This window comes from Trachemys scripta, chromosome 18, assembly GCF_013100865.1.
Source record: "Trachemys scripta elegans isolate TJP31775 chromosome 18, CAS_Tse_1.0, whole genome shotgun sequence".
NCBI lineage: Eukaryota > Metazoa > Chordata > Testudines > Emydidae > Trachemys > Trachemys scripta.
In genome coordinates, this window is record NC_048315.1 from 12779767 (window position 1) to 12805287 (window position 25521).

General features: G+C 47.0%; 1 protein-coding gene across 1 annotated transcript; it reads left to right on the forward strand.

Moving 5' to 3' along the window:
• Positions 1-2097: 2097 nt before the first annotated feature.
• GUSB (glucuronidase beta) lies at positions 2098-24266 on the forward strand. Its single transcript, XM_034752605.1, has 12 exons — positions 2098-2336; positions 5136-5324; positions 6875-7056; positions 8496-8638; positions 12790-12977; positions 14107-14259; positions 15158-15336; positions 16362-16508; positions 17678-17762; positions 19689-19865; positions 20902-21037; positions 23992-24266. Exons 1-12 carry the CDS (start codon positions 2139-2141, stop codon positions 24147-24149), a joined length of 1935 nt encoding a protein of 644 aa, XP_034608496.1. The 5' UTR covers positions 2098-2138; the 3' UTR covers positions 24150-24266.
• The last annotated feature ends 1255 nt before the right edge of the window (positions 24267-25521 follow it).

Sequence of the window (25521 nt, forward strand, 5' to 3'; positions counted from 1 at the left end):
CATGAACACAAGCTGTCTAACATACCTCCCGCCCCTTCTCCATCACCCACACGTGGGGCCAATCCCTTCACTTAGACCACACTGGAATAACCAGAGCTGTTATCTCGCTAAGTGAGTCACTGGGACACAAGGTTCCAGTGACTAACTGCCAGCTGCTCTGTCACTGTGGCCATGTGACTTGCAAGCCAGGAGACTGAAGTGAACCAGAAAAAAAACTTACTCTGCCTATAAAAAAAATCCATCTCCTCCCACCCTTGCCTTTGTGCGTCTTCCTCTGCTGCCATTTCTCACTGTAACGGCGTTTAACCCTGTTCAGGTTTGGGTGGGGGGTGCAGTTTGAATGAAAACTGCTACCCAATTACAGCCCTGACCCTGCACCTGACAGTGTGCGGCTGGACTTGCGTCTACGGAGTTCCATGCAGGTGCAGCAGTGCATCCCTATGTCATCAACGGACGAATCGGGCTCAGGGTCCAATCCTCTCACTAGTACCGCTCAGGAGTAGCCCCAGTTATGATCACTCAGGTGACTTATCTTTCTTAGCCATTTCTAGAGCACCGCTCTTTGTAACACCTATACACTGCATAAGTAAGGAAAGCAGGATTGGTGGCATAGACTTTAAGGTCAGAAGGAACCATCATGATCATCGAGTCTGACCTCTCACACATCACAGGCCCCAGAACCTGAATCTATTCCTGTAATAGACCCATCACCTCTGGCTGAGTTACTGAAGTCCTCAAATAATGATTTAAAGACATCAAGTTACAGCTAATCCACCAGGCTGCAGAGGAAGGCGAAAACCCCTCCAGGGTCTCTGTCAATCTGCCCGGGGGGAAATTCCCTCTTTACCCAAAATATGGTGATCAGTTAGCCCCTGAGCATGTGGAAAAGACCCAGCAGCCAGACAGCTGGGAAAGAATTCTCTGTAGTAACTCAGCCCTCCCCCTCCACCGTCCCATCACTGGCCATTGGAGATATTTGCTAATAGCAATCGGAAATCAGCTACATGCCCTTGTAGGCAGGCTCGTCATACCATCCCCTCCATAAACTTTTCAAGATCAGTCTTGAAGCCATTTAGTTTTTTTCCCCCTACTACTCCCTTGGAAGGCTGGTCCAGAACTTCACTGCTCTGCGGGTTAGAAACCTTCATCTAATTTCAAGCCTAAATTTATTAATGACCAGTTTATATCCATCTATGTATGTGCTTACGGGGGCCTCCATCACCATGGTAGCCGAGCACCTCACAAGTATTTTAAATGAGCATCATGTCTCTCTTCTTACCAGCCTGGAAATAAATTTGAGCCTTAAAGTCACATGGCAAACTTCTATTGTCAGTGAAATTCAGAGTAACTCCACCTATTTAGGTTGAGTCACTCTGGGTTTATATACAGGGTTGCTAACTCTCATGATATGCGTGTTTCTTAAAGCCCCAGCACCTGGAGTCACATGACTGTGCGAGGATCTCAGTTTTCCTATTGTAATAAAGTTAACTTCTAGCTCTCACAGTTGCGGAAAAATGCTTGATGACCCAAAAGCACCCGAAAGGTTAAAAAAAACCTCAGATGATAAATAAAAAAGAATCTAAATAATTATTTTACAGTTCTGATGTGGAGGAGGCGATTTGCATAATGATTTCTGACTGCTTGGGGTGGGGGAATCCTGAATAACTGAGATCAAAACCTGGCTCGAATTCTGTACAAGTTGTATTGGGAAATATTTGTTATCCTATTTAGACTGTGAGCTTGCCAGGACAGGGACCACATCTAGGGTGACCAGATGTCCCGATTTTATAGGGACAGTCCCGATTTTTGGGTCTTTTTCTTATATAGGCTCCTATTACCCCCCACCCCCATCCCGATTTTTCACATTTGCTGTCTGGTCACCCTAACCACATCTCACCTTCTTACTGGTCTGTAAAGTGACTAGCAATTGGGCTCAGTGTAGGTAAAAGACTATAATCCCCCGGCCCCAGGGCACATCCACTTTCTTCCACTGGCTCAGGCCCACAGAGAGGCTGGCAAGCCCATAAGCAAGATGGCTGCAGGTGCCTCCAGCTGGAAGTCATGTGAGAGTTCCTCCCAGTCAGCTGGGCCCTGGCTCAGCTGACTGTCTCTTGCAGAGCTGCCTCGCAGAGAGCAGCATGGCTCTGTGCTGTGCTCTGTGCCTACTGCTGCTCTGCTGCCAGGCTCTGGCCCTGGGCGGAGGGATGCTCTACCCCAGGGAGTCCGCCTCCAGGGAGCTGAAGGAGCTGAATGGCCTTTGGAGCTTCAGGGCTGACTTCTCGGCGCAGCGGGACAAGGGGTTTGTGCAGCAGTGGTACCGGAAGCCCCTGAGACAGGTATGGCGGGGGGCACCTCTGGGGCAGTAGTGGCAAAGAGGGTATCTGCCACTGGCCTTGGCCACCGAAGAGAGACATCGGGCCAGCCTGTGAGCGGAGAGTCTCCACTGAGTCCCTGCTGTAGGTGAGTTAAATGCCTTTGTCTCCAGGGCTTGGGGCCCAAACCAGAACCCAGCCCCGGAGTTTGGATCCAGTAGCATGAGCCCATCTCTATAACGGGGCAGCCGGGTGAGAACGCCACATCCCGGCACCAGGATTTCAACCCCTTAAAGTCAGTCCTCCACAGAGATAAAACAGAGCTGTGAGAGTCGGATCAGGGGGCTGGTTCAGGCCCATCTCTAATGAAAAGCAGGAAACGAGCATCATAAATATCAGAATGAGACAAGGAAAAAGAGCCCGTTTCCTCCCAGTTCCTCTTCATTATATCAGTTTCCATCCTGACCCTCACTTGCTGTTTCCTGAAACACAGGCGTGAGTGTGAATACTGTATTAGAAAAAAAAAAAAAAAGGATCTTTCTCTAGTACAACTTAACGGTTCTTTTCCTGTTATCTGGGCACGTGATTTTAGCTTCCCCTTTTCGATTTAACTTGAGGCAAATCAATTGCGGTTTACTCCTTGCATTGCATGAATAATGTTTAGCATTTGAGTAGCGCTTTTCATCTTCAAGATGCTTTCCAAATCCTAATCAATAAAACTGAGCAGCCTTTTATTGTTTCTCTGTTTCATTCACAAGGGCCTGAAGCAGGAAGTTTGGAAAGTGTGTGAATGATTGAACTGTAGACAACGTGACTATAGCAATCCTAGTGCTTCAGAAATTAATACCATTCTCTCCAGAGTAGTTATACATGCTCAGTGTTGGAAAAGACAAGAAATAATGAATGATTCTAACAAATAGCCAATACAAAACAAATAATGGAGTAAATGTTGACTCTTTTCCAAATGAAAAAATGTGTACAGTAAATATAGGATTTACTTCAGAAGAATTATGAATACAAGAAGGCAAAGTGGTGTAATGTAATGATATGCTTTGGTTTATTTTTTTAAAGGGGAATAACCATTGGAGTGCGAGCTGCTGAAATTATGGGGCACTTAGAGAAATAAATAATATATCTCGGAGAGGCGAGAGAGAGAACTGCATGGGAGTACCATATTTTGTAATATAATTTGAGAGCATGTAATAGTGAAATAATTATACCATCTCTAGAGTTTCCTTATGTCATTCCTGGAGGGAAAATAGCAAACCATTGGTTACACTTTATAAAAGGCATGCAATTATTTTTGAATAGTGGTGGGGTGGGAGGGGGTTAATATGTATAGGATGGCACTCAATCAGGATTGAATAGTTTGTAATCACTGAATAGTTATAATCCTTATAGTGTGCAATATCGCCGAGATCCTCTTGCTTAAACCCCCCCTGAATTTGCCACTTTTTGTAGCTGTAGAAAAAGTGCCTGGTCCTCAGAAGACAAAGGGCCAGATCGTCATCTGGTGCAGACTCAGTGTCCGTGAGGCTACACCAGTTTCCACCCGTTGAAGATCTGGCCCCAAACAGCCCAAATTCTTGGCAGCCATACTACTGCTGCTGGCTATAATCAGTGACTTTACGGGATTATGCCTAATTGTCTAAAGTTATTTGCGAGAAAGGATGGTCCCATGGTTAGGGTGCTAGTCCGAGGCTCAGGGGATGTGGGTTCAATTCCTTGCTCCACTACAGATTTCTTGGGTATCCTTGGGCAGGGCACTTAGGGCCACATTTTCAAATGTATTTAGGTGCCTAAGGATACAGCCAGTGGGATTTTCAAAAGCACCAAACCAGATTAGGTGCCTAACTCCCATGGAAATTAACTGGTTTAAGTGCTTTGGAAAAATCAATCTAAGCAGCCCTTTGCATCTTGAGACACCCAAATACTTTTGAAAAGCTGACCCTTAGTCTCTGGACTTCCCATCTGTCAAATAAGGATAATTCCCTCCCTTGCGAGGATAAATACGATGGGAATGGACGCTACAGGAGTGCCTAAGAGATTTATGCGATGGCGGGTGTGCAAAGGTCCCTTTTAGGGCTTGGGGCTCCATTTTGTAGAAAGAACACAAACTAATTGTACAGTTGGCCGCTCCCATGCCCTGCGCTGTGGCCGCTGTGTGTAAGGAGTTTGAGGGGACTGGGATTGATGGAGCAGAAATGGGCACTCATCACTAAGTGTGCAGGTCAGTGTTTGAAATTCATGCACGTGATTGTTCGTCATCAGTGAACAGGGGGAGAGTTATAACTACATGGGAAACATGAGCACAACTGCCAAATACATTGGCTGTAAAAGTTCCTTGTAGATCCCGCCCTGTGTGTTAATGAAAGGTTTACTATCCCTCAGCACTCCCTGCTGGCTAATTGGTGTAACTACATCAGCAGTAAATTCTGAACAGTTAGATAAATGCGACATGAACATAATCCCAAACTCAAAATCAATTTGCCTTTTGCGATGAGGCTGGGGCCTGAGGTCAGCCTGATGCGATATGATTTTAGGTGCAAATTATGCAGAATCTGGTAGGTTCAATCTAAAATCGGGGGGGAGAAAGGAATTTCCCTTTGCATTTTGTAGCGGTCCATTCCAAGTAAAGGGAGAGAAACCCCTGGTGGATTTACAGCAGTTGACTGACATCAGAATCTGGCCCACAATGGATGTGCCACTGCACCTTTTCGCCCTGCGACCCACAAGCCTATTTTTAAACCACTATCAAACTTCACACTTATTTTTTAGTCCCAAGTGAACCATTTCACCCTCTGTCTCCTTTGATCCTCTCAGAGTGGGCCTGTGATCGACATGCCGGTACCCGCCAGCTTCAACGAGCTCACTCAGGATCCCAACCTCCGGCAATATACTGGCTGGGTTTGGTATGAGAAAGAGGTGCTGCTTCCCAGCAGCTGGCTTCTGAATGCCCTCAACACTCGTGTGGTGCTTCGGGTTGGCAGTGCCCATTACTACTCCATAGTGGTAAGTATGGTGGCCCGGTGAACAATTCGCCATGCAGTCCGCCCTGCTCAGAGGCTCTCGAAATACCCGCAGTAAAAGCTGCCCTTGGGGACCCCCACATCCTGTATTATAGAAGAATGTGGCAGCTCTGTGTGTTCTGACAACACACTGCGGGCATGTCTACATCGGGTGCTGGAACAATTTTTATAGTGGGGGTGCTGAGAGCTATTGAACTAAACAGTAAACCCTGTTTATAATGGAAACCACTACAAGCCAGGGGGCAGGGCAGCACCCCAAGCTCCAGCACCTATGGTCTACACCAGGAGTGGGCAAACTATTTGGCCTGAGGGCCACGTCTGGGTATGGAAATTGTATTGCGGGCCATGAATGCTCATGAAATTGGGGTTTGAGTGCAGGAGGAGGTGAGGGCTCCGGCTGGGGCTGCAGAGGGTTGGGATGCAGGGGGGTGGCTCAGGCGTTTACCTTAAGCAGCTCCCGGAAGCAGTGGCATATCCCCACTACAGCTCCTATGCGGAGGCATGGCCAGGCGGCTCTGCTATATCCTGCCCCATTCGCAGACACCCATTGGCCGTGGTTCATGGCCAATGGGAGCTGTGGAGGCAGCGCTTGGGGTGGGGGCAGCATGTGGCGCGGAGCCCCCTGGCTGCCCTTATGCATAGGAGCCGGAGTGGGGACATGCCACTGCTTCCGGGAGCCGTGCTGTGCGGGCCCTGACCCTGCTCCCCGGCTGGAGCACTGGAGCGGGCAAGCCCCAGACCCCGCTCCCCAGTGGGAGCTCAAGGGCAGGATTAAAATGGCTGGCGGGCTGGCTGCGGCCCGCGGGTATAGTTTGCCCACCCCTGTTCTACACTAAAAACACTGCAACGCCAATGTAGCTGCACCATCGTAGCACTTAAGTGAAGACACACCTACGGCAAGGGGAGAGAGCTCTCCCATTGGCGTAATCCACCTCTCCGAGATCCAGTAGCTATGTTGGTGGGAGAACCTCTCCCAGCTACAGCTCTGTCTATATGGGGGGGTTAAGTTTGGCATAACTATGTCGCTCAGGGAAAAATCCACACCCCTGAGCAACAGACGGAGTTATACCAACATAGGTCCGTAGTGTAGACCTGGCCTATTATTTAGTCAGCACTCTGCAGTTTTTCCGTTTGCAAGTCCAGCTGCAGCTTCCATGTTGTCTGCAAATAAGAAGTGGAGCCAAGCCACAGATCTGGAGTCCAAAGTGCAGAGGGCTCAGCACAAGGACCTGGTGGTGCTTTTCCATCTCTAGCTTCATTGGTCCTCTGACCTAGTAGCTGAAGTGTTGCCCTATTGCAGGGCTGAAGGACACCAGATTTTGATGCACCCGAAGCACCCATGAAGGTGATATTGGCTTTGTGTGACTCCACTGGGAGTTAGGTGCCTAGAAGAGCTGCAGGGGTGGGCCCTTGGAAGGAGAGCTCTGACCCTAGCATTAGTGTTCAGGGAGGTCATGTTCTTCCCCCGCTAGCCCAGGCTTCCCTGTGATATCTAATGCTGCCACTCCGCCCTTGCTGTTCCTTCTTTTGCAGTGGGTCAATGGAGTGCAGGTTACGGAGCATGAAGGGGGCCACCTCCCCTTTGAAGCAGACATAAGCAGGATTGTTCAGGGCAGCCCCGGAGCTCTGTGTCGCATCACCATTGCGCTCAACAATACGCTGACACCTCAGACCCTGCCTCCCGGCTCCATTCAGTTCATGACGGACGAGTCTAAGTGAGTTCACTGAACTGTACCAGGGCTATGGTGGAAATTACACACCAGAGTGACCCTCGTTAATCATCACAGCATAGGAACTCATTCAGCACCTTCAAGTAATTTGTGAACCATTAGGCCATGTTAATCCCTGTAGTATTAATAGCAAATATGTTGGAACATAAGAACGGCCATATGGGGTCAGACCAATGGTCCCTCTAGCCCAGTATCTTGTCTTCCAACAGTGGCAGATGCCTCAGAGGGAATGAGCAGAACAGGATAATTTATTGAGTGATCCATCCCCCAGTTGACCGGTCCCAACTTCTTGCAGTCAGAGGTTTAGGGACACCCAGAGCAGGGGTTGCATCCCTGACCATCTTGGCTAATAGCCATTGATTGCCCTATCCTCCATGAACTTACCTAATTCTTTTTCAAATCCAGTATCCTTTTGGCCTTCACAGCTTCCCTTGGCAAGGAGTTCCACAGATTGATTGTGCGTTGTGTGGAAAAAAAAATATTTCCTTTTGTTTGTTTTAAACCTGCTGCCTATTAATTTCATTGGGTGACCCTTGGTTCTTGTGTTATGTGAAGGGGCAAATAACACTTCCTTATTCAGTTTCCCCAAACCATTCAAGATTTTATAGACCTAGATCATATCCCCCCCCTTAGTCATCTCTTTTCTAAAATGATAGTCCTGGTCTTTTTAAATCTCACTTCCTATGGAAGCTGTTCCACACCCCTACACATTTTTGTTGCTCTTCTCTGTACTTTTCCCTATTATAATAGATCTTTTTTGAGATGAAGTGACAACAACTGCCTGCAGTCCTCAAGGTGTGGGTGTACTGTGGATTTAAATAGAGGCAATATGATATTTTCTATCTTCTTATCTATCCCTTTCCTAATGGTTCCTTTAGCTTTTTTTGACTGCCGCTGCCCATTGAGCAGAGGTTTTCAAAGATTTATCCACAGTGACTCCTTTCTTGAGTGATAACTGCTAATTTAGACCACATCATTTTATATGTATAGTTGGGATTATGTTTTCCAATGTGCATTACTTTGCGTTTATCCACATTGAATTTCATCTGCCATTTTGTTGCTCAGTCACCCAGTTTCGTGAGATCTCTGTGTAACTCTTTGCAGTCAGTTTTGGATTTAACTATCTTGAATAATTTTGTATATGGAGTAATTCCTGTCTTTTAACCAGTTACTGATCTATGAGGGGATCTTCCCTCCTATCCCAGGACTGCCTACCTTGCCTAAGAGCCTTTGGTGAGGGACTTTGTCAAAGGCTTTCTGAAAGTCCAAGTACACTCTATTCACTGGATCCCCCTTGTCCACGTGTTTGTTGAAAGGGACGATGTGGTCTATTGCAGGAGTATTTGAATAGTACGTCGCTAACATCTGTACTTTGCTTTTTAATTCTTGTGAAATGGAATGTAACCCTTTCCCCTCCCTCACAGGTACCCTAGGGGTTATTTTGTTCAGAACACAAAGTTTGATTTCTTTAACTACGCTGGAATTCACCGGCCGGTCGTGTTATATACAACCCCCTCTGTCTACATAGACGACATCACTGTGACTACAGCCTGGGCAGGGAATATTGGTAGGTATCTAGGCAATTATGACAGCTATCTTCCTATCCAACAGGGGAGATGAAAGGAGGCAATGGGAAAGCTTCCTGTTGGGGAATTTTTGGATAGGTTGAACTGATCATGCAGTAGGTTTAGTGTGGGCAGCCACGTGCCCTCATTTGATCACAGAAGTTGTAAAAATCTCCTTCAGGGGTTTAAAAAAAGGCACTTGACTGATGATAGAGTCCAGCGGTTCTCAACCAGGGGTATGCAGAGATCTTCCAGCGGGTACGCCACCTCATCTAGATATTGGCCTAGTTCAGTGTTTCTCAGCCTGGGGATCATAATTCCAACGGGGGTCATGGGACAGGTTTTGGGGGTTGCAAGTGCAGAGCTGACATTAGGGGGTAGCAACCAGGCAATTGCCCGGGGCTCCATACAATAGGGGCCCCCACAAAGCTAAGGTACATTCTTCAGCCCTGGGTGACCGGGCTTGGGCCCCGGGCAGTGAGGTTCAGGCTTCGGGTACACTGAAATGTAAGTACAATATTTATATTCCAATCGATTTATTTTATAATTCTATGGTAGAAATGAGGAAGTCAGTCATTTTCCAGTAATAGCGCGCTGTGACACTTTTGCATGTATAGTGTCTGATTTTTGTAAGCATGTCGTTTTTAAGTGAGGTGAAACTTGTGGGTACGCAAGACAAATTAGGCTCCTGAAAGGGGTACAGAAGTCTGGAAAGGTTGAAAACCACTGATCTAATCTAGTGAAAGGATCCATGTGTAGCATCTTGAGGTGGAATTTTGTGTAAGGGCCAATCCTGCTTTGACTGCCATAAGGACTAGTGTCAATGGAGAGGATTTCATGAGCTCCACAGGAATGTTCTGGACCTCAACACACGCACACTGTGCCCCATAAAAATCCTTCTGTGTACGCATCTTAGGTACTAACATGACCCCCGTTTCTCTCAGACCTGAGCACTGACAGTCTTTAATGCATTTATCCTCACAACAGCCTGTGAGGCAGGGCCGGTCTGTTATGCCTGTTTCACAGGTGGGGACCTGAGGCCTAAACAAGTCTCACAGGTAATCTGGGGCAGAGCAGGGAGTTGAACACCGGTCTCCAGAATCTAAGACCAGTGCCCTAAACGCTAGATCGACCAGCCTCTTCCTCCTTTCAGTGGGGCTCTGAGCTGTGCGCATCCTGTATGAATGCGTAGCCTTACGAGCCCCAAGCTAGCTCCCACCGGGGTCAGTGGCCAAACTCTCGGTGGTTTTAAATGGTTCAGGTTCAAGGTACGAAAGTGCCTGACAAAGGCCTAGTTGCTCTTCCCCTTCTGGACACTTATCAGATAGGTGCATTTGGGTTCCTCCCACGCCATTAAACTTCCTGAGTCCCAGCAGTGCTTGGACGCCGCCTCTGGTTTTCTAGGCACACTGTCAGGTGCAGATCCTGTATCTTCCACCCCCTTCTGAGAACTGAGACCCCACAGTCCAACTGCCTAAGTCCTGAGAGTAGGTAGGCTGCCCCATGCCTTTCCCAGCACCAGCGCTGGTTTACCATTTACCATTTCAGGACCCCAGGAGAGTTGAACCACATAACACAGGCTTTGCAAAAGGGAATTCTAAACCACTTGCTCTTACTTGGGACAGCACAGACGATATAAAGATTCAGACAAAATATTAAACACACACATTTCCCTACCTCAGTTTCCTCACCACTCGGGAGCATTCTTTGGGCTTAGGTCAGAGTGCTCTGGGGGTCCTTCCTTTCTTATAGCTTCTCCTCCAAATCATGGAACTTCTGTCTGCTCACCTCAGTGAGTATCCTCTTTTATGCATGCATACTCTCTTCTAGCCCCCCGATGGCCAATAAGAGCCTTTCTTTTATAACCTTCAGTTCCTTTGCCATGTGACCCTCTGATCAGCCTTGTCAGGTGATCAATGTCCCCCACCAGGTAAGCCATTGCTTAGTTACCCGCCCACCTGTGCAGACTGGTGCTTCTGTAGCCAATTCTTTGTCTCAGGGGGCTTCCCTGGGAATAGAGGACCATGAAGTTTTAAAAACTCTCCACTGTTAACCCTGTGTCACCACTCCTGGGAATTTCAGTTCAACATGGAGGTAAAAAGACAACTGAGAAGACAACCAGCCCCACGTTCAAAATGCAATCGCCAATATCAAACAAAACTCATGAGCTGTATATAGACAGATTCCCCAGATTGTCCCAGCACTTCTCACTCATCGATCTCAAAGCATTTGATAAAAGAGGATCATTAGCCCTTTTTCACAGATGGGAAAACCAAGGCACAGAGTGGTGAAGCGACTTGCAGAGTTGATACCCAGGTCTCCTAGTTCCCAGTCCAGTGTTCTGTCTACTGGACCCTGTTGCTAGGCCCATTACAATTCCTTTTACAGTCTTAATTGTTTCAGCTGCATCTCCGTGGCTTGCCTTTTAACTTGTTCCTCTGATTATATGGCATTGAGGATGACTCTCCGAATGACTGCAATTGCTTTAAAGCCATGTCAAATGGCCATAATCTTCCAGGTACACAAAGAATATAAAAGTCCAATTAAAGTGGCTCATATCCCTTAGACAGGTAACCTCCAAAGGCAGATAAGAGTCTAGGGAAATAAAGGGATTTTTTCTTGCCTGGGTCCATTTCATTTTGCATGTACGGACGCCTCTCTGTTTAGCACTGTCAATTGTAATACATTTAATTAGCCCCCTCCCTCCCCCCCCTCCCCCGCAGCGTTAAATTAAGGGCAGCTGCTCACAAACCTGCTTTTCCCTGTAGCGTGCCTGGTGCAGGTGCAGATACTAGGCCAAGGTGGGTGCTGTGAAGGGTAATTATTTCCCCCACCCCATTTCTGACAGCAGCAGGTCCTTGCGACAGGAGAGGCAAATCTGGCTTAGATTTTCTACCCTCTGCTCATATTAAGCAGTAGCCAATTACTTTCCATGTTTCCTTTTCTGATACTCTGACCCTATGGCCCTCTTCTTTTTACACTCTGCACTGTGTCCCCTGCATTTCCTGCTGTGGAAATGTCAGGCTTCTCCTCTGTTACACCCTAGCCCTGCGCTTTCCTGCATCTCTGTGCACGTCAAATCCTCTGACATGCATCCCTGGCTTCACCTACCCGTCGCCTGCTCCTGCCTGCCTTCCGTCTCTCGCTCCACTGGCTGTGCTTGGAACAACCTCTCCAGGCAGCCCCCACGCTATCTGACAGCTCCCGGTTCCATCAAGTCCCCAGATGGTGAATCCTGTTCCCCCTCCCACTCCAGGCTGGGTGTGTTCTGTGACTGTGCCTTTAAATTGTGAGCTCATTTGGCGGGGACGTGGTAGGTAGTTCAGTGCAAACGTACAGAGCTGGACTGAGAACAATAGAGTCAGGAAGCCAACTCTGACGAGCGTATATGTGTGTGTATTTAGCACTGTGTTAACAACCAGCCCTGGAGCCTGAAGTCCTCTGTCCACAGGAGGTCAGCAGGGGCAGAGGCATTGCCAGCTCCACCAGGCTGTGTGCCTGCGCTTTGGTCTAGAATTCTTCAGGGTGAGACTCCACGTAGTCTGTTCATGGCTTGGCCTCTCTGCTGAGCTTGCCAGCAATGGGGCCAGTAGCAGCAATTTTGGTTATTGTGGACACCAGTCCCATGAGAACTGGCCTGAGACCCACCAAACTCATTTCACACAGGCATGGTGCCTGCGAACCGGCTAAATTCCAGTCTTGGGCTTGGTCACTGGGAAGACGAGCACTATGGTACCAAGCCATAGTTGGGTGTCAGCTCATACACGGTACCTTCTTTCATCCACCAATCCCTTGGACTGGATTTAGCAAAACCTTTATATCTCGGTACCAAGTTCATGAGTCAAACTGTCCCCACAAACCATTTACAATATAGAAGTTGGGTGAGGAAGCGATTCTTCAACTCGACTAATGCAGGGTATTGCTCTAAAGGAAGCACCGCTTCTAAGTCAAGGCGTTCAGACAGGGAAGAAACAATCTGTGTCACTCCAATTAATATGTATCAATCACTTGAAGCCCAGTGATGTAATTATTGGGAGAGCACCCAGCCCTGCTAACCTTGGTGATGTAGGACCCACATCACAATGGGGTCACCGGGAAACATGGCTGATGGGAGAAGGGTCTCCAACCTGCTCCATGCTCTCTTTTGGGCTAGGTGTGGTACGATACCAGGTTTTGGTGAAGGGCAACACCCACTACTCCTTGTCACTGAATTTACGGGAGAAAGAGGGGAAAGTGGTGGCTACGGCAGAGGGACTGATCGGGGAGCTGAAAGTAGTGGAGCCAAAGCTGTGGTGGCCTTATCTGATGCACGAAAACCCCGGATACCTTTATTACTTAGAGGTAACATGCACATATTTGTCTCATTTTGCGTCTCTCTCATTTCATTCCCCTCCTAGGATTACAGAAATCCATGGGCATCATGAAGCCTGCCTGCCTTAATCCTCCTGCCCTAAGAATCCTGCCTACATGCTTTCACTTCATGCCATAATCAAATCATTTTTGGCTTACTGAGCTGAAAGCCAAGCCACTGGGAAAGAGAGGGCTGGCTGTGTAGGGAGGGAACACGAGGCTATTGGCTTCAGAATCTTACCACCTGCTTGTAATCCTCGCTGCTGTCTTGTCCCAGGGCCCAGTCCATCCCTTACTGAAGTCAAGGGGAGTCTTTCCATGGACTTTAGCAAGATCTGGATCAGAACTCGACAAGGAAAGAGAGGGAGATGGCCCAGGGAGTGAGAGAGGAGATAAATGATCCATCTGGAGCAAACTGCTAACCTGCTGCACACATTTAACAACCGCAGTGAGCTCTTTCCCCCGTAGTACAATACAGGCATTCGGCTTTGTTTTCAGCTTGCAGTCTTGGAGGATTAGATGTCCTACATGGCTGTCTTTATCTCCTCTGCCTGAGTGGGGATTTAACTGTGATGTAGGGTTTAGAGGGTAGATCCACTAACCCACAGTCAGTTTGCAAAGCCCCAGGTGCATGTTGCCTGTGAGCCGGCTAAATTCCAGTCTTGGGCTCGGTCACTGGGAAGACGAGCAGTATGGTACCAAGCCAGCAAAGATGGAGGGTTCTGGCTGTGGGGTTTGGATGTCAGGTCAGAGCTCTTGGGAGAAGCAAGTCCCAAGCCAGCCTGCCTGCCTCCCTTCCTCCTCCTCTACTCTCTACCTTCCCCAGCCTGGGCTCCTGCTGTGACCCACTTTCCATGGTTGATCCTTCCCTCAGGCCAGGAGGGGAGGTGGGCGCCATCAGGGGGGAAGACTGGGAATGTGGAAGAACCAGCCAGCGTAGGACCGCTCAGAGGTGGGGTTGGCGCAGCTGTAAAATGGATGGGGAGCGCGCGGCTGGGTTGGGCTGCCTTCGCGGGGTCAGGGAGAGGGAAGCATTGGCTGGGAGGGAGACAGAACTGAGCGTATTCTCCTCAGTGCGGTCAGGGTTGAACGCGGAGGCTGGTTTGTGTTGGGGATCCAGGTGAAGCTGTCGGCGCAGGTGGGCGGTGAGCTGTTGGAAGATGTGTACACGCTCCCCGTCGGGATCCGCACCGTGCATGTCACCAGCAGTCAGTTCCTCATCAATGGAAAACCCTTCTACTTCCATGGAGTCAACAAACACGAAGATGCTGATGTAAGAGCACAGAGCGGGGTGAGGCATGGGAGGCCGCTCTCTGCGACTCCATCAGAATCTGCTCCAGAAACATCACTTCTGGCCCCACCCCCAGAAGGGGTCCGTTGCCTAGCATCCCCTCCCCCTGATGCACATATGCCGTTGGCAGTAACATTGTGAGGTTTATACAGAGACATCCATCGGGCACCAGACCATTTTGACCATAGCGGCCCCAACTGAGATCCGAGCCCTGTTGTGCTAGACACTGTGAATATGCCTATTGAGAGATGTTCTTCATCCTAGAGAGCTTACAATCCCAAACTGATAAGCGCAACAAAGGGCGGGAAGTAGTATTATCCCCATTTTACAGGTGGGCTACTGAGGCACACACTTTAGTTTGAGGATACACAGCTGTGAAACCCACTGCCTCTGCACAACACCTCAGCTGGTACCATGGTAACAGCAAACCCTGTTTCCAGTGGCTAATGATTTTTCCAGCCTTGGTGAGCCTTCCGCCCCTCTCCCCTCCAGAGCTCTTCTGCATAAACATTCAGTTTTCAGCTCTGTGGGAGTCTTTTAAAACTTGCAAAGACAGACAGATATTATAGCGTTTGAAGCAGAAAGGCTCCCACGCTGTCCACTCAGGACAGAAGCTAGGCAAGCCTGAGCGTGTCCCTCTGCCTTGCGAAAGTGAGTGGAGAGCAGATGGTGCCCAGCCGGTTCAGGCTGAGAGAGGGAGATGTAGTAACGTGTTTAGCCTGAAGCCAGGGCTCCCCGGGTGTAACAAACAGCAGTGCTGTCAAGCTTAGGGAAGCAACTGTGAAGCGCTTTGAGATCCTTCGCTGGACGGTGCAAGGGCAGTGCAAAGTATTATCGAGTTCTTATTCATCCTGGATTGTCCTGCCTGCTTCCCCCCCAGATCCGTGGCAAAGGACTGGACTGGTCCCTGATCGTGAAGGACTTCAACTTGCTGCAGTGGCTCGGGGCCAATTCCTTCCGCACTAGCCACTACCCCTATGCAGAGGAGATCATGGACCTGTGCGATGCATATGGCATTGTGGTTATTGACGAGTGTCCGGGCGTGGGGATGAAAGATCCGTAAGAGATTGTTTGAAAGCTCACTCCACCCTTTGTATTTCTCCCTGCTCAAAAACGATTCTTTACAGAGCCCCGGCTGTGGTGGGTACTCAGCACAGCCCCTGCCTGGGGAAATGGCTTTTCAGGTGTGCCGAGCATCTGCAGCTCCTGTTGACCTCAGCTTAATGTGCAGGGACTCGACACCACTTAAAAATCAGCCTGTGACAAGTTCAGGCCTGTCTACACGCGCTGGTGTGACGGAGCAGGCTAGAGCTGTGCCGTTTCTCAACATCATTAACATACTGTTCAGTCTTGCAACGTAGATGGGCCCAACCTGCATTCCCAAACTATGCTGCAGCCGTGGGTTGGAGCAGGGCAGTAGCACCCTTGTATCCCGCACGGGTGAGCGGCGCCTTATCCCCATCGGGGAGGGAGGCAGAGGGAATCGAGCTGTAACTGGAGCTACCAACATGGTGGCTTTGAGTAGAAAGAGAACCTAGTTCATCTGAGCCTCGTTGGCCTTGTTTTGTTTTTCCAAACCCCAAATCAGCGGTAGCTTGGTCCTGGAGCCCATTTAAACCAGACCACCAATGTTTGGGTGGGTGAGGGGAGGCTTGGCTCAAAGGCTCTTGTCTGGGGTCCTCTTTACTTCAGACACACAAGCTGCGCTGGGTGAGAGTGAAATCTTGCCAGTGCTGTAGAAGTCTCTGAAAGGCTGCCTAGAAGTACGTATTTTAAGCTGGAAGTTGAAAGAGGAAGAGGCGGTGGTTTGGCTCCTGAGAAGAGGAAGCAGGTTCCAAATTCAAGGGGTGCGTGAAGTAAAACATATTTTGCTAGAATATCTAAGGGGCTAGCTGCTGTTCTGCAAATAGTTATCCCCATCCAGAGATACAGGGCCATCTGGTGTGGTCAGATTTACATCGGGGATTAATTTTGGTCCCTGTGCTCCAAGACCAATTTGTTACATTGTTAGTATCAATAATGGATTTCAGGTGAGTTTTATTTAGCATTTTAGTGACCTGCTCTTGCTTCCTTTTGTCTTTGAGGGAGAACTTTGGGAACAAATCACTGGCACACCATCTCTTGGTGATGGAAGAGCTGATCCGCAGGGATAAGAACCGGCCATCGGTTGTGATGTGGTCTGTAGCCAATGAGCCAGCCTCAGAGCTATCGCCGGCAGCTAACTACTTTAAGTAAGTGTGTGTTCTTGTGCGGGGATGTTGAGACTCAGTTTGATGGATGTGCCGCCTCATTTTTCAGGTCAGAAAAAGGAGTTGCATGGGGAAGTCTGGCAGGTGTTCAGGGATCCCTTAATCTATTTTAGAGTTTCTTTGTATACACGTTCTATGTACTTACTACATATTTCCCCAACGCACCTACTGTTTTGCATATTGGGTTTAATGCCCCGCAGCAGCACCCTAGACAGCTATTTCTCTGAGCTAAACTCTGAAAAGCCAGCAGGAGATCTCTTGGAATGAGATATTCCTTCAAGACTAAGCCCAGGTCTACACTAGCAGGGGGGTCGACTTAAGATACGCAACTTCAGCTACGTGAATAGCGTAGCTGAAGTCGGCGTATCTTAGGTTGACTTACCTGGCCATGAGGAGGGGGGTGAGTTGACCACTGCCGCTCCCCCGTCGACTCCACTACCACCTCTCGTGAGCTGGAGTTCCGGAGTCGACGGGGAGCGCGATTGGGGATCGATTTTATCACGTCTACACTAGACACGATAAATCGACCCCCGATAGATCGATCGCTACCCGCCGATCCGGCGGGTAGTGAAAACCTGCCCTACAGTTCAGGTAAGGCCGAATTGGTGGAGGGTTTGGTCATTCCTAACTACAGAAAAACCAGGATCCAAATTCTCTGCTGGCTTAACTCTATGGACTTCAGTGGAGTTAAGCCAGCATAGAGCTTGGGCCTGCATACTGAAGAAGCTGTGATGATTAGAGCAGTACCGCTCATTTGTTCTTGCTGGGGCAGGCCACAGCACCTTATCTTGAAGGCTGCAAAGACACTGCCCCCTACCCCTTTCTCTCTCGCGCTCTTTTAAAGTTATGCTTATGATGTCTTATGGGGACGGACACCTCTCCACTGATTTGTGCAATGGGTGTGTTTCACCCAGACAAAACAGGCTCCTGGCCCTGTGAGCTCTTAACACGTATTATTCTTAGCTAGAATTACACACACTTTGCGGGGCATAAACACCATCCAAGACCCGCACTATTTCACTTTCAAAACTCCTGCCTGTGAAACTAAACACCGGCTCCAAAGGTTGGGCACGTGGGGGAGTTTGCTGATTTTTGTGGGGCTGTTTCTCCTTTTTGGTGATGGACACTTGTGTTTTACTGTTTGTAAACAGGACAGTGATAGCTCACACTAAAGCCATTGATCCTACCCGACCCGTAACCTTTGTGTCAAATGCTAATTACGCTCGTGATCGCGGTGTAAGTTTCATTTCTTTTCTCCTTTGTTTGCTTAATAAAACTGGGTAGATTTTAGGAATGTTAAATAACCCTCTTCTTCCCTCCTGCCCCCATTCTATTGAAGATTTTTGGAGGAGAGAACGTTTGAGTTGCATGGAGAAGCAAAGTTCACAGCGCCTGATCCTGCCGTCATTACTCAGGCAAAACTGAGTCCAGTAGAATGACTAGAACGGTCCCTTCTCTATAATGGTGTGCAGGATCAGACCCATTGTGTAACTGTATAACCCTATTGTGGATGTTCTGTTGTTTCACTCCTTATTGTACCTATTAGCCCCTGAGCCTCTCACTTGCAATAGGCAGTTTCTTAAAGCAGAGTAAAACCTCTTCAAATGGGAACAGGCCCCAAGCATAGTAATGAATGTTTGTCTCCACTCATTGTAAATGTCTCTTGCTCTTCTTGGGCAGATGCCTATTAGCTTTCCATAGTCTAACCACCCCCCATGCCTGGCTTGAGCCTCTAGTCTGAGGGTATGTCTACCCGGGAAAAAAAGACCCATAACAGGTCAACTGGGCTTGCACTGTGGAGCTAAACATAGCAGTCTAGCCAGTCGAGTTTGGAGCTCTGAAACCCAGCACATGAGGAGGGTCTCAAAGACGGGGCTCCAGCCCAAGCCCAAATGTCTGCACTACTTTTAGCTCCGTAGCGCGAGACTGAGTCAGCTGACATGGACCCTGAGACTCGCTGCCACAGGGGGCTTTTGGTGTGGAGGTGTACCTGAAATTCTGAAACGGGGCTCAGACACTGGCCCATGAAAGCCTTTGCTGGCTTAGTCCTGCTATAGAGGCCCTACATGCAGAATTGAGGGCCTTGCTTTAAGTGCTAGTGTGTGAAAACTGGTCTCCCTCTAGAATTTCCTTGGAAATCAAAGACAACGTAAAAGGCTTTGTGATGTTTTCAGCATACCAGGTCTTGGAAACAAGTCTATTTTTAGACGATGAGTTTGTCTGGCTACATATGATGCGTATATATATAAACAACTTTCACAAGTACCTGCGAGAAATCCCATTTCATTTTCCTTTCAAAGTAAGCTAGCCTTGCCTCTCTCAACTGGACTGTCCTAGAGCTAGCATGTGTAGCCTTTTGGAAAGCTATGACTTTTCTTCCATTGGCGCAGGATCAAAACCACTGGGGTTTGTTTCCATTTTACACATAGCAAAGAGGGCACTGCTGTCGATTACCCCAATGTCCCATCTATTGCTAGTTGCATGCACCCCATCATGCTCCAGTGGAACATGCTTTCTCCGACAGCTCAGGGAGACATAGAAGAGATTTGAAGAACTTATACACTGTAAATTCTGATTTCAGAACTTTATTACAAAACATGTTAAGAGAACATTGGATAAGTTACATATAACATCACTTTATCTTCAATGGGTTAGTGCCCTTTGTCATACTGTCCAGGTGGTAGAAATGGCATATAACTCGCAGAATGCTTCGTCCTAAATTACACCACTGATGCATGAACTTAGTCACTACTCAAAGTAATTGACCACTAAGTTGATTACCGTGTTATTTAATAAGTTAAAGAGGATGTTTAAATGCATAAACAGATCCAAGACTCCTCTTGGAATTTCCAAAAAGACCAACAAACCTAGGGATGAAACAGTTAATCTTGTTTAATTGGCTACTTTGCCTACCTAAATCTGTAAGAAAATGCCAAAATTAACATAGGTTGATGGGGAAAACTGCTTGACTTGGTGAGTTTCCTCCTGTTTTTTCTGGGAATAGGGCGGGTGGGTGGTGGGTGGTCTCATTTTTGTGTTAAAATCCTGTGGGCCAAATTGATCCTAAGTGTAGCAACTGAGGTCAGTGGAACTACAGCAGAGAGGGATGTAGCAGGTTACTTTGGGGTTTGTTACAAATATTACTCTACATTATTTCTCTAGGCTCCATATGTGGATGTAATTTGCGTAAATAGCTACTTCTCCTGGTACCATGACGCCGGCCATCTGGAGGTTATTCAGCTGCAACTCAATACACAGTTTGAGAACTGGTATAAAGCCTACCAAAAGCCAATTATCCAGAGCGAATATGGAGCAGATACTATTGCTGGGCTTCACAATGTGAGTTTCGTAGCTGTGCCACTTTGGGAAACACAGTGCTGGTCAAGGAGGGAGGTTCAGTCACAACCAGCCAACCCATGACATTTATTGACCCCTTAATTCTGAGACATGCTAGACACCATGTGAAATCTACTCCTCAGCTGCCATGCACATTATACTGGACTCTACTGTTGAAACACGGGGCGCCATTGAAGTCAGTGAGTTTTGCTCTTGATTTCATTGGGGCTAAGATAGCACCAAAGGAGATGAGTACTTTAAGTAAAAGCACTGGCGTATGCTGTAAGCCACTAATACATTTCCATAATCTCCGAGTCACTGGCCTCCTATAATAATTTTTTTGCCCCTTTGAAAACCTGTCAAACTTTTAACATTCTGATTGGGGGAGTTGGTCCTTCTTTTTTCCTTATTTAAAACACTGCTAAAGAAACTGGTTTACAAAGTGTAAATCATTAACTGGCTCTTATGCGATGTTGCAGTTTTCCTTTTAAGCTGAATCATTGACAGTTAGGCTACAGTTAACTCACTGATTTACACTTTTGTGGTCAAACCTCCAGAAGATGCATCTTGGAATATTCTCTGTGCTTTGGCAGTTGTGGAGAATATTCAACAGACAGGAAGATACAATGCTGGGGAGAAAAGTCAGTTCATTATGGGGCGATGAGATTGTATAGCTTGAGAGAAACCATTTAGATGTAGCACTTTAAAAGCCGTTGCCAGGAAGTACATTCAGAAGTTGATCAATCAAAAAAAATGTTGCTAGTTTCTTCCCTCCAAATCAAAAAGGAGCTGCCAACATAGGTAGAAGAATTCAACACTATCTAAACTTCCCCTGGCAGTTTCAATTAGATACCCTTCTTTGGTACTTCTAACCTCTGCTAAATAGCCACCACATTCCATAGATATGGCTATAATTCGGTGGTGGAGGAAGCGAATGAATAATTGCACAACTCTTTTCATATGAAAAGTCACTTGAAAGCCTTTGCTGACACCTGCTATGTCCTATGTTTGAGTCTTTTCCTCCCTTCTTTGGTTACAGGACCCACCTCTTATGTTCAGCGAGGAATACCAAAAGGCTGTGCTAAAGGAATACCATTCAGTATTTGACAAAAAGAGAAAGGAGTATGTGATTGGGGAGCTCATCTGGAACTTTGCTGATTTTATGACAGATCAAGGTAGGCTGAGATTCCATTCTATATTTAAGCTGCAATGTAAAGATAAATATTTTCTCCCCTGACATCATGGCTTTCATGTTACAGAACTGGGGGTACAAGATTTAAGTATAAGCATGTGTTCTAGAAAAACTAGTTAGTATATGTGGCACTGAAGATTGTTAAATGCAGCATCACCTTTATTTAAAAGTTCCCTTGTCACTTTCCGCCACATAAACACCTTTTTTTGTGGGGGGTTGGGGGGTGGGAGAATGAAGCATGTGCTATAGCATTAGGCGGTTGGCTCAACCATCTGTCCCAAAACCTTCATTTTCTCTGCCAACTCGGGACAAAGTGCTCTCCCCAGGGAATGGTGAAGAAGACATGAGCACCATTAGCAGACCAATGGCAGCCTAGTCCTATCTTGTTATAAAAATAGTACCATTGTTCAGTGTACACTGAACAAACTGCTCAAGTCTTTTAGGCATCTGGGGAGGGTCAGAGCTACACTACAAAAGAGAACTCTCCCTCCCCCAAGTCATACACAAACACTGCGGCTAAAGCTGTACTCTAGCCAGACTGTGGGTGTAAGAGATCACTGACTTTTCCAGTTTGCTGTGTTCTTAAAATGCAAAGAGTCAAGCATTTCTGCTTACTGTAATAATCAAGAAGTCTGTCCTTTTGGCCGCTGTAGTGTTCAAAACTCCCTTATAGGGCATGCAGAAGACTTCATGCTTTTCACGAAGCACTTCAGAAACAGCCTTTGGAGCCAACTCCCACAGCTTGGTCCCTTTATTTCAGCGGCGTCAGCACTGTTCGATGTTAGTTGATTTAGGGCTGAGAGCACGACCTCGTCACAAAGTTGGACGTTGAGCTCTACTCTTCCATTACAGCTACTCATGGAAATGTAGCTAGAAGTTAGGCCAATTGGCTCGGATGCTTTAAACAGGAGGGTTTCTGCCAATTGAAGTCACCTAAAACAGGATTGGGGACTTCAACAGCAGAGTCCAGGGAAGGGGTAGGGACGGTTTTATGGCCTGCAGCATGCAGGGGGTCAGACCAGATGATCATAATGGTCCCTTCTGACCTTAAAGTCTATGAGTCTATGAGTCTATGAAACTAGGGCAAAGTTCATTAAAATGATGACTTAGTAAGACATGGAAATATGCTATTTTTGCTGTTTCTCTAGAAATGGGTTGTGTTCCAAACATGCTGGCTCATGTCTAACTCTTGCAGTAAGGCAGGGGAAAAAAATTGACATTTTTCCATGACCAAGTCAAGTATCTGGCTAGGACCTAATTGCAAAGCAGCATTTCCTATGCTGAATGGTCTCTCCTGTGTCTAGGTTGTATTATGAAGTGCCCCACACACTAAGGGAAGTGCTGTAGGAGCACCTTCCTCACCAGTTTGTGGAGATGGTGCACTATGAGAGAATGCAAGTGAAGGTTGTAGAGGGACCCACCCCGCACTACTCTTTCCCACCTCTCCTCTTCCCCGTCCTCCAAAATGCTCAGCCTCAACTATCCTTTTTTACTTTCTAAATTCTGCTCACAGTTGCTTAGGTGTTTCACAGGTAACTCCTATCACTACCGCTGCACTTACACTGGCAAACCGCATTAATCATTCTGCAGGCAGCTCCTCCAGTTGTAGCCACAAAGGCTATGTACAGCAGGGCTAGATGCCATGATGGTAAAAACGGTTGATCTTGTATGCTACTGTCTCCACCACAGGTGAATGACGAGTCTTGTATGTTCCCAGGGCCAAGCTTAAGCCACAGTACAGAGAATCTGGTGGAGTTACAATTGTGACTGAGGGCTTGTCTACATTACCGCTGGATCGATGGGCAGTGATCGATCCAGCGGGGGTGTGGAGGGTGGTTGATTTATCATGTCTAGTCTAGACACGCTAAATCGACCGCCGAGCACTCTCCCATCCATTTCGGTACTCCACCAGGACGAGAGGAGTAGGCGGAGTCGATGGGAGAGCGTCAGCCATCCACTTACCCCAATGAAGACAGCACAGTAAGTAGATCTAAGTACATCGTTGACTTCAGCTACGTTATTCACAGAGCTGAAGTTGCATAACTTAGATCAGTTCTCCTCCAGTGTAGACCAGGCCTGAGAGATGGTCAGCAGTGTATTTAGTGGATACTGTAGGAATCTGTTCCACTGGTGCTAGCTTCAGTGACTTAAGTAAAGAGCACGTGAGATACAAGACTCTAAAGAGACCAGACAGACATGGGCATAACAAAATTAGGAGCAGTATGGGAAAAGATACCGATTCAAAAGGAATAGTGGGGAAAAAAATTAGACAAAGTTTGCAATGACAAATCAATGCAGCTTGGGGCTCCATACACATCATGCAGCATGGAGGAATGGAGGCCAGTTGGAGAAGATTTGTCGTTTGGACTGGTTTGATTAAAAACTGAACAAATGACTAGTAAATTGGACAAAAGGGCATGAAGAGCAGTAAAGGAAAGGAATGCAGGGTAATATGAAGGATGAATAAAATCTAATTGAGTATCAAAGTAAAGTTTTTCAGTGAGATTTAACTGTGGAAATAGAGCAGAAATAGAATCCCCAGCTATTTAAGATGAGACTGGTCATAGACTATTAAGCACTAGCTTAATTAAAATTGATTTAATTAAAGCGATATAGCCCATTCACAGACACACTTAAAGCCATTTGACAGCTGTGAACCTATGTAAATGTGTAGTAGTTTAAGCTAAATCAGTTTTAATGAAGCCAGTGTACCAATAATCATCTTCCATATGTAGGAAGGTAGTGACTTAAGTTTCTTCTGTATAACTTGGTTGTGAAAAGTTGCTACTAACATTCTTTCCCTTTGGCTGAGGAGTTAAACCTGTCACGTTGATTACCGCAGGGAAAGAAGAGGTGTCTTACTCTGTACACAGATGCTTTATTTTGTGATTCTTCTGTAAAAAACCTGCTTTATTTTATGACTTTTTATATCTACAGCAACCACTCGTGTTTTAGGAAACAAGAAGGGGATCTTTACCCGTCAACGACAACCAAAGGCAGCTGCATTTGTTCTAAGAGACAGATACTGGAAGCTTGCCAATGAATCAAATTGTCTCCGTCCAACACTCACATTACAATTTATGAGTGGGTATTAAGCTCAGATGTTTTCATTAAATAATATTTTGCTTAATGTTTACATTTTACTGAAAGCTAATATTACAGAATTAGTGCAATGTATTTGAAATAGTACTAAAATAAAAATATTTCCATACCATGGGTTCTATTTAATACACAACACCAGGGAAATTGAAATATATCCACAGAAAATTAGTAATCAATAGGCTGCATGGTTGCAGGTGGTAAAGTGGATACCATAACATTCTTAATAACTAAAGTATTTGAGAGAGGTAGATTGGGAGACATGCATTAGCGCTCCTGATTTCTAACACTGTAGTGCAGGGGTCGGCAACATTTGGCACGCAGCTCGCCAGGGTAAGCACCCTAGGGGGCCGGGCCAGTTTATTTACCTGCTGACGTGGCAGGTTCAGCTGGCCGCGGTTCGCCGTCCCGGGCCAACGGGGGCAGCGAGAAGCCGCAGCCAGCACATCCCTTGCCCAGGACAGCGAACCGCAGCGAGTGGGGGCCACGATCGGCCGAACCTGCCGCATCAGCAGGTAAATAAACTGGCCCGGCCCGCTAGGGTGCTTACCCTGGTGAGCCGCGTGCCAAACATTGCCGACCCCTGCTGTAGTGTTTTCATACCCTATCCCTGAAAATGGGGTTCCACTTAGCTATGTTCTGAAGGAATCACTGTTTCCCCTCTATCCTCTGGTGTCTCAATATGTACTGCAATTGATTAGGACTGCTCTACTCTAAGTGTACACAGCTAATTCTAGTTAGTATGAAATCTATACAACATTAGGTCATTTCAGTGTACCACAGTAGCTTCTACCCTACCACTCCAGTCAGTCATAAATAGATATACCTATGTATAGCAGCTCCAGTTCTTTTAAGTATGAACTTCTCTACTAGGACTACAAGGATGAGATCCAGCCCTGACTTTCAGCTTGGAGGAGCTTAATTCACATTTGGAGGTCAAACCATGGTACTATTCTCAGTAGATAGATTAACTTTGTCCAAGTCTGACCTGAGCACTATCACTTAACACTGGGTTGAAATATAGATACTGTAGCACCCTCAATATTTTTGGGGTACACAGATTTGTTGAAGTTAGATATGCAGATTCATCTATCTTATAACAAATTCAGGGTACCGGCCTTACCTTATTGACTGCAATCCAGTCTCAGTGAAGCTAGTATAGTGGAGGTAGTTATAGAAACTTCTTACACAAAGACTAAGTCTAGCGCTACAGCAGCATCACCTTTGCCAGATCCATGTTGCTGAACAGTGGTTGCTTACTAGATTTTGGACAGTAACTGATGTGTATTAAACTGTGTGGGTGTCCCCATTTCTGCACACCATCACCGGACCAGAATGATTAAGCATACCATCACTTATAGTTCTCCT

What these genes read in the sequence shown, in the direction of transcription:
- GUSB (XM_034752605.1), top strand. Translation starts at nt 2,139, where the DNA reads ATGGCTCTGTGCTGTGCTCTGTGCCTACTGCTGCTCTGCTGCCAGGCT. An exon ending in AGCCTGGGCAGGGAATATTG is followed by an intron (nt 8,639 to 12,789) that starts GTAGGTATCTAG and finishes CTTTTGGGCTAG; the next exon opens with GTGTGGTACGATACCAGGTT. An exon ending in ATTACGCTCGTGATCGCGGT is followed by an intron (nt 17,763 to 19,688) that starts GTAAGTTTCATT and finishes TTATTTCTCTAG; the next exon opens with GCTCCATATGTGGATGTAAT.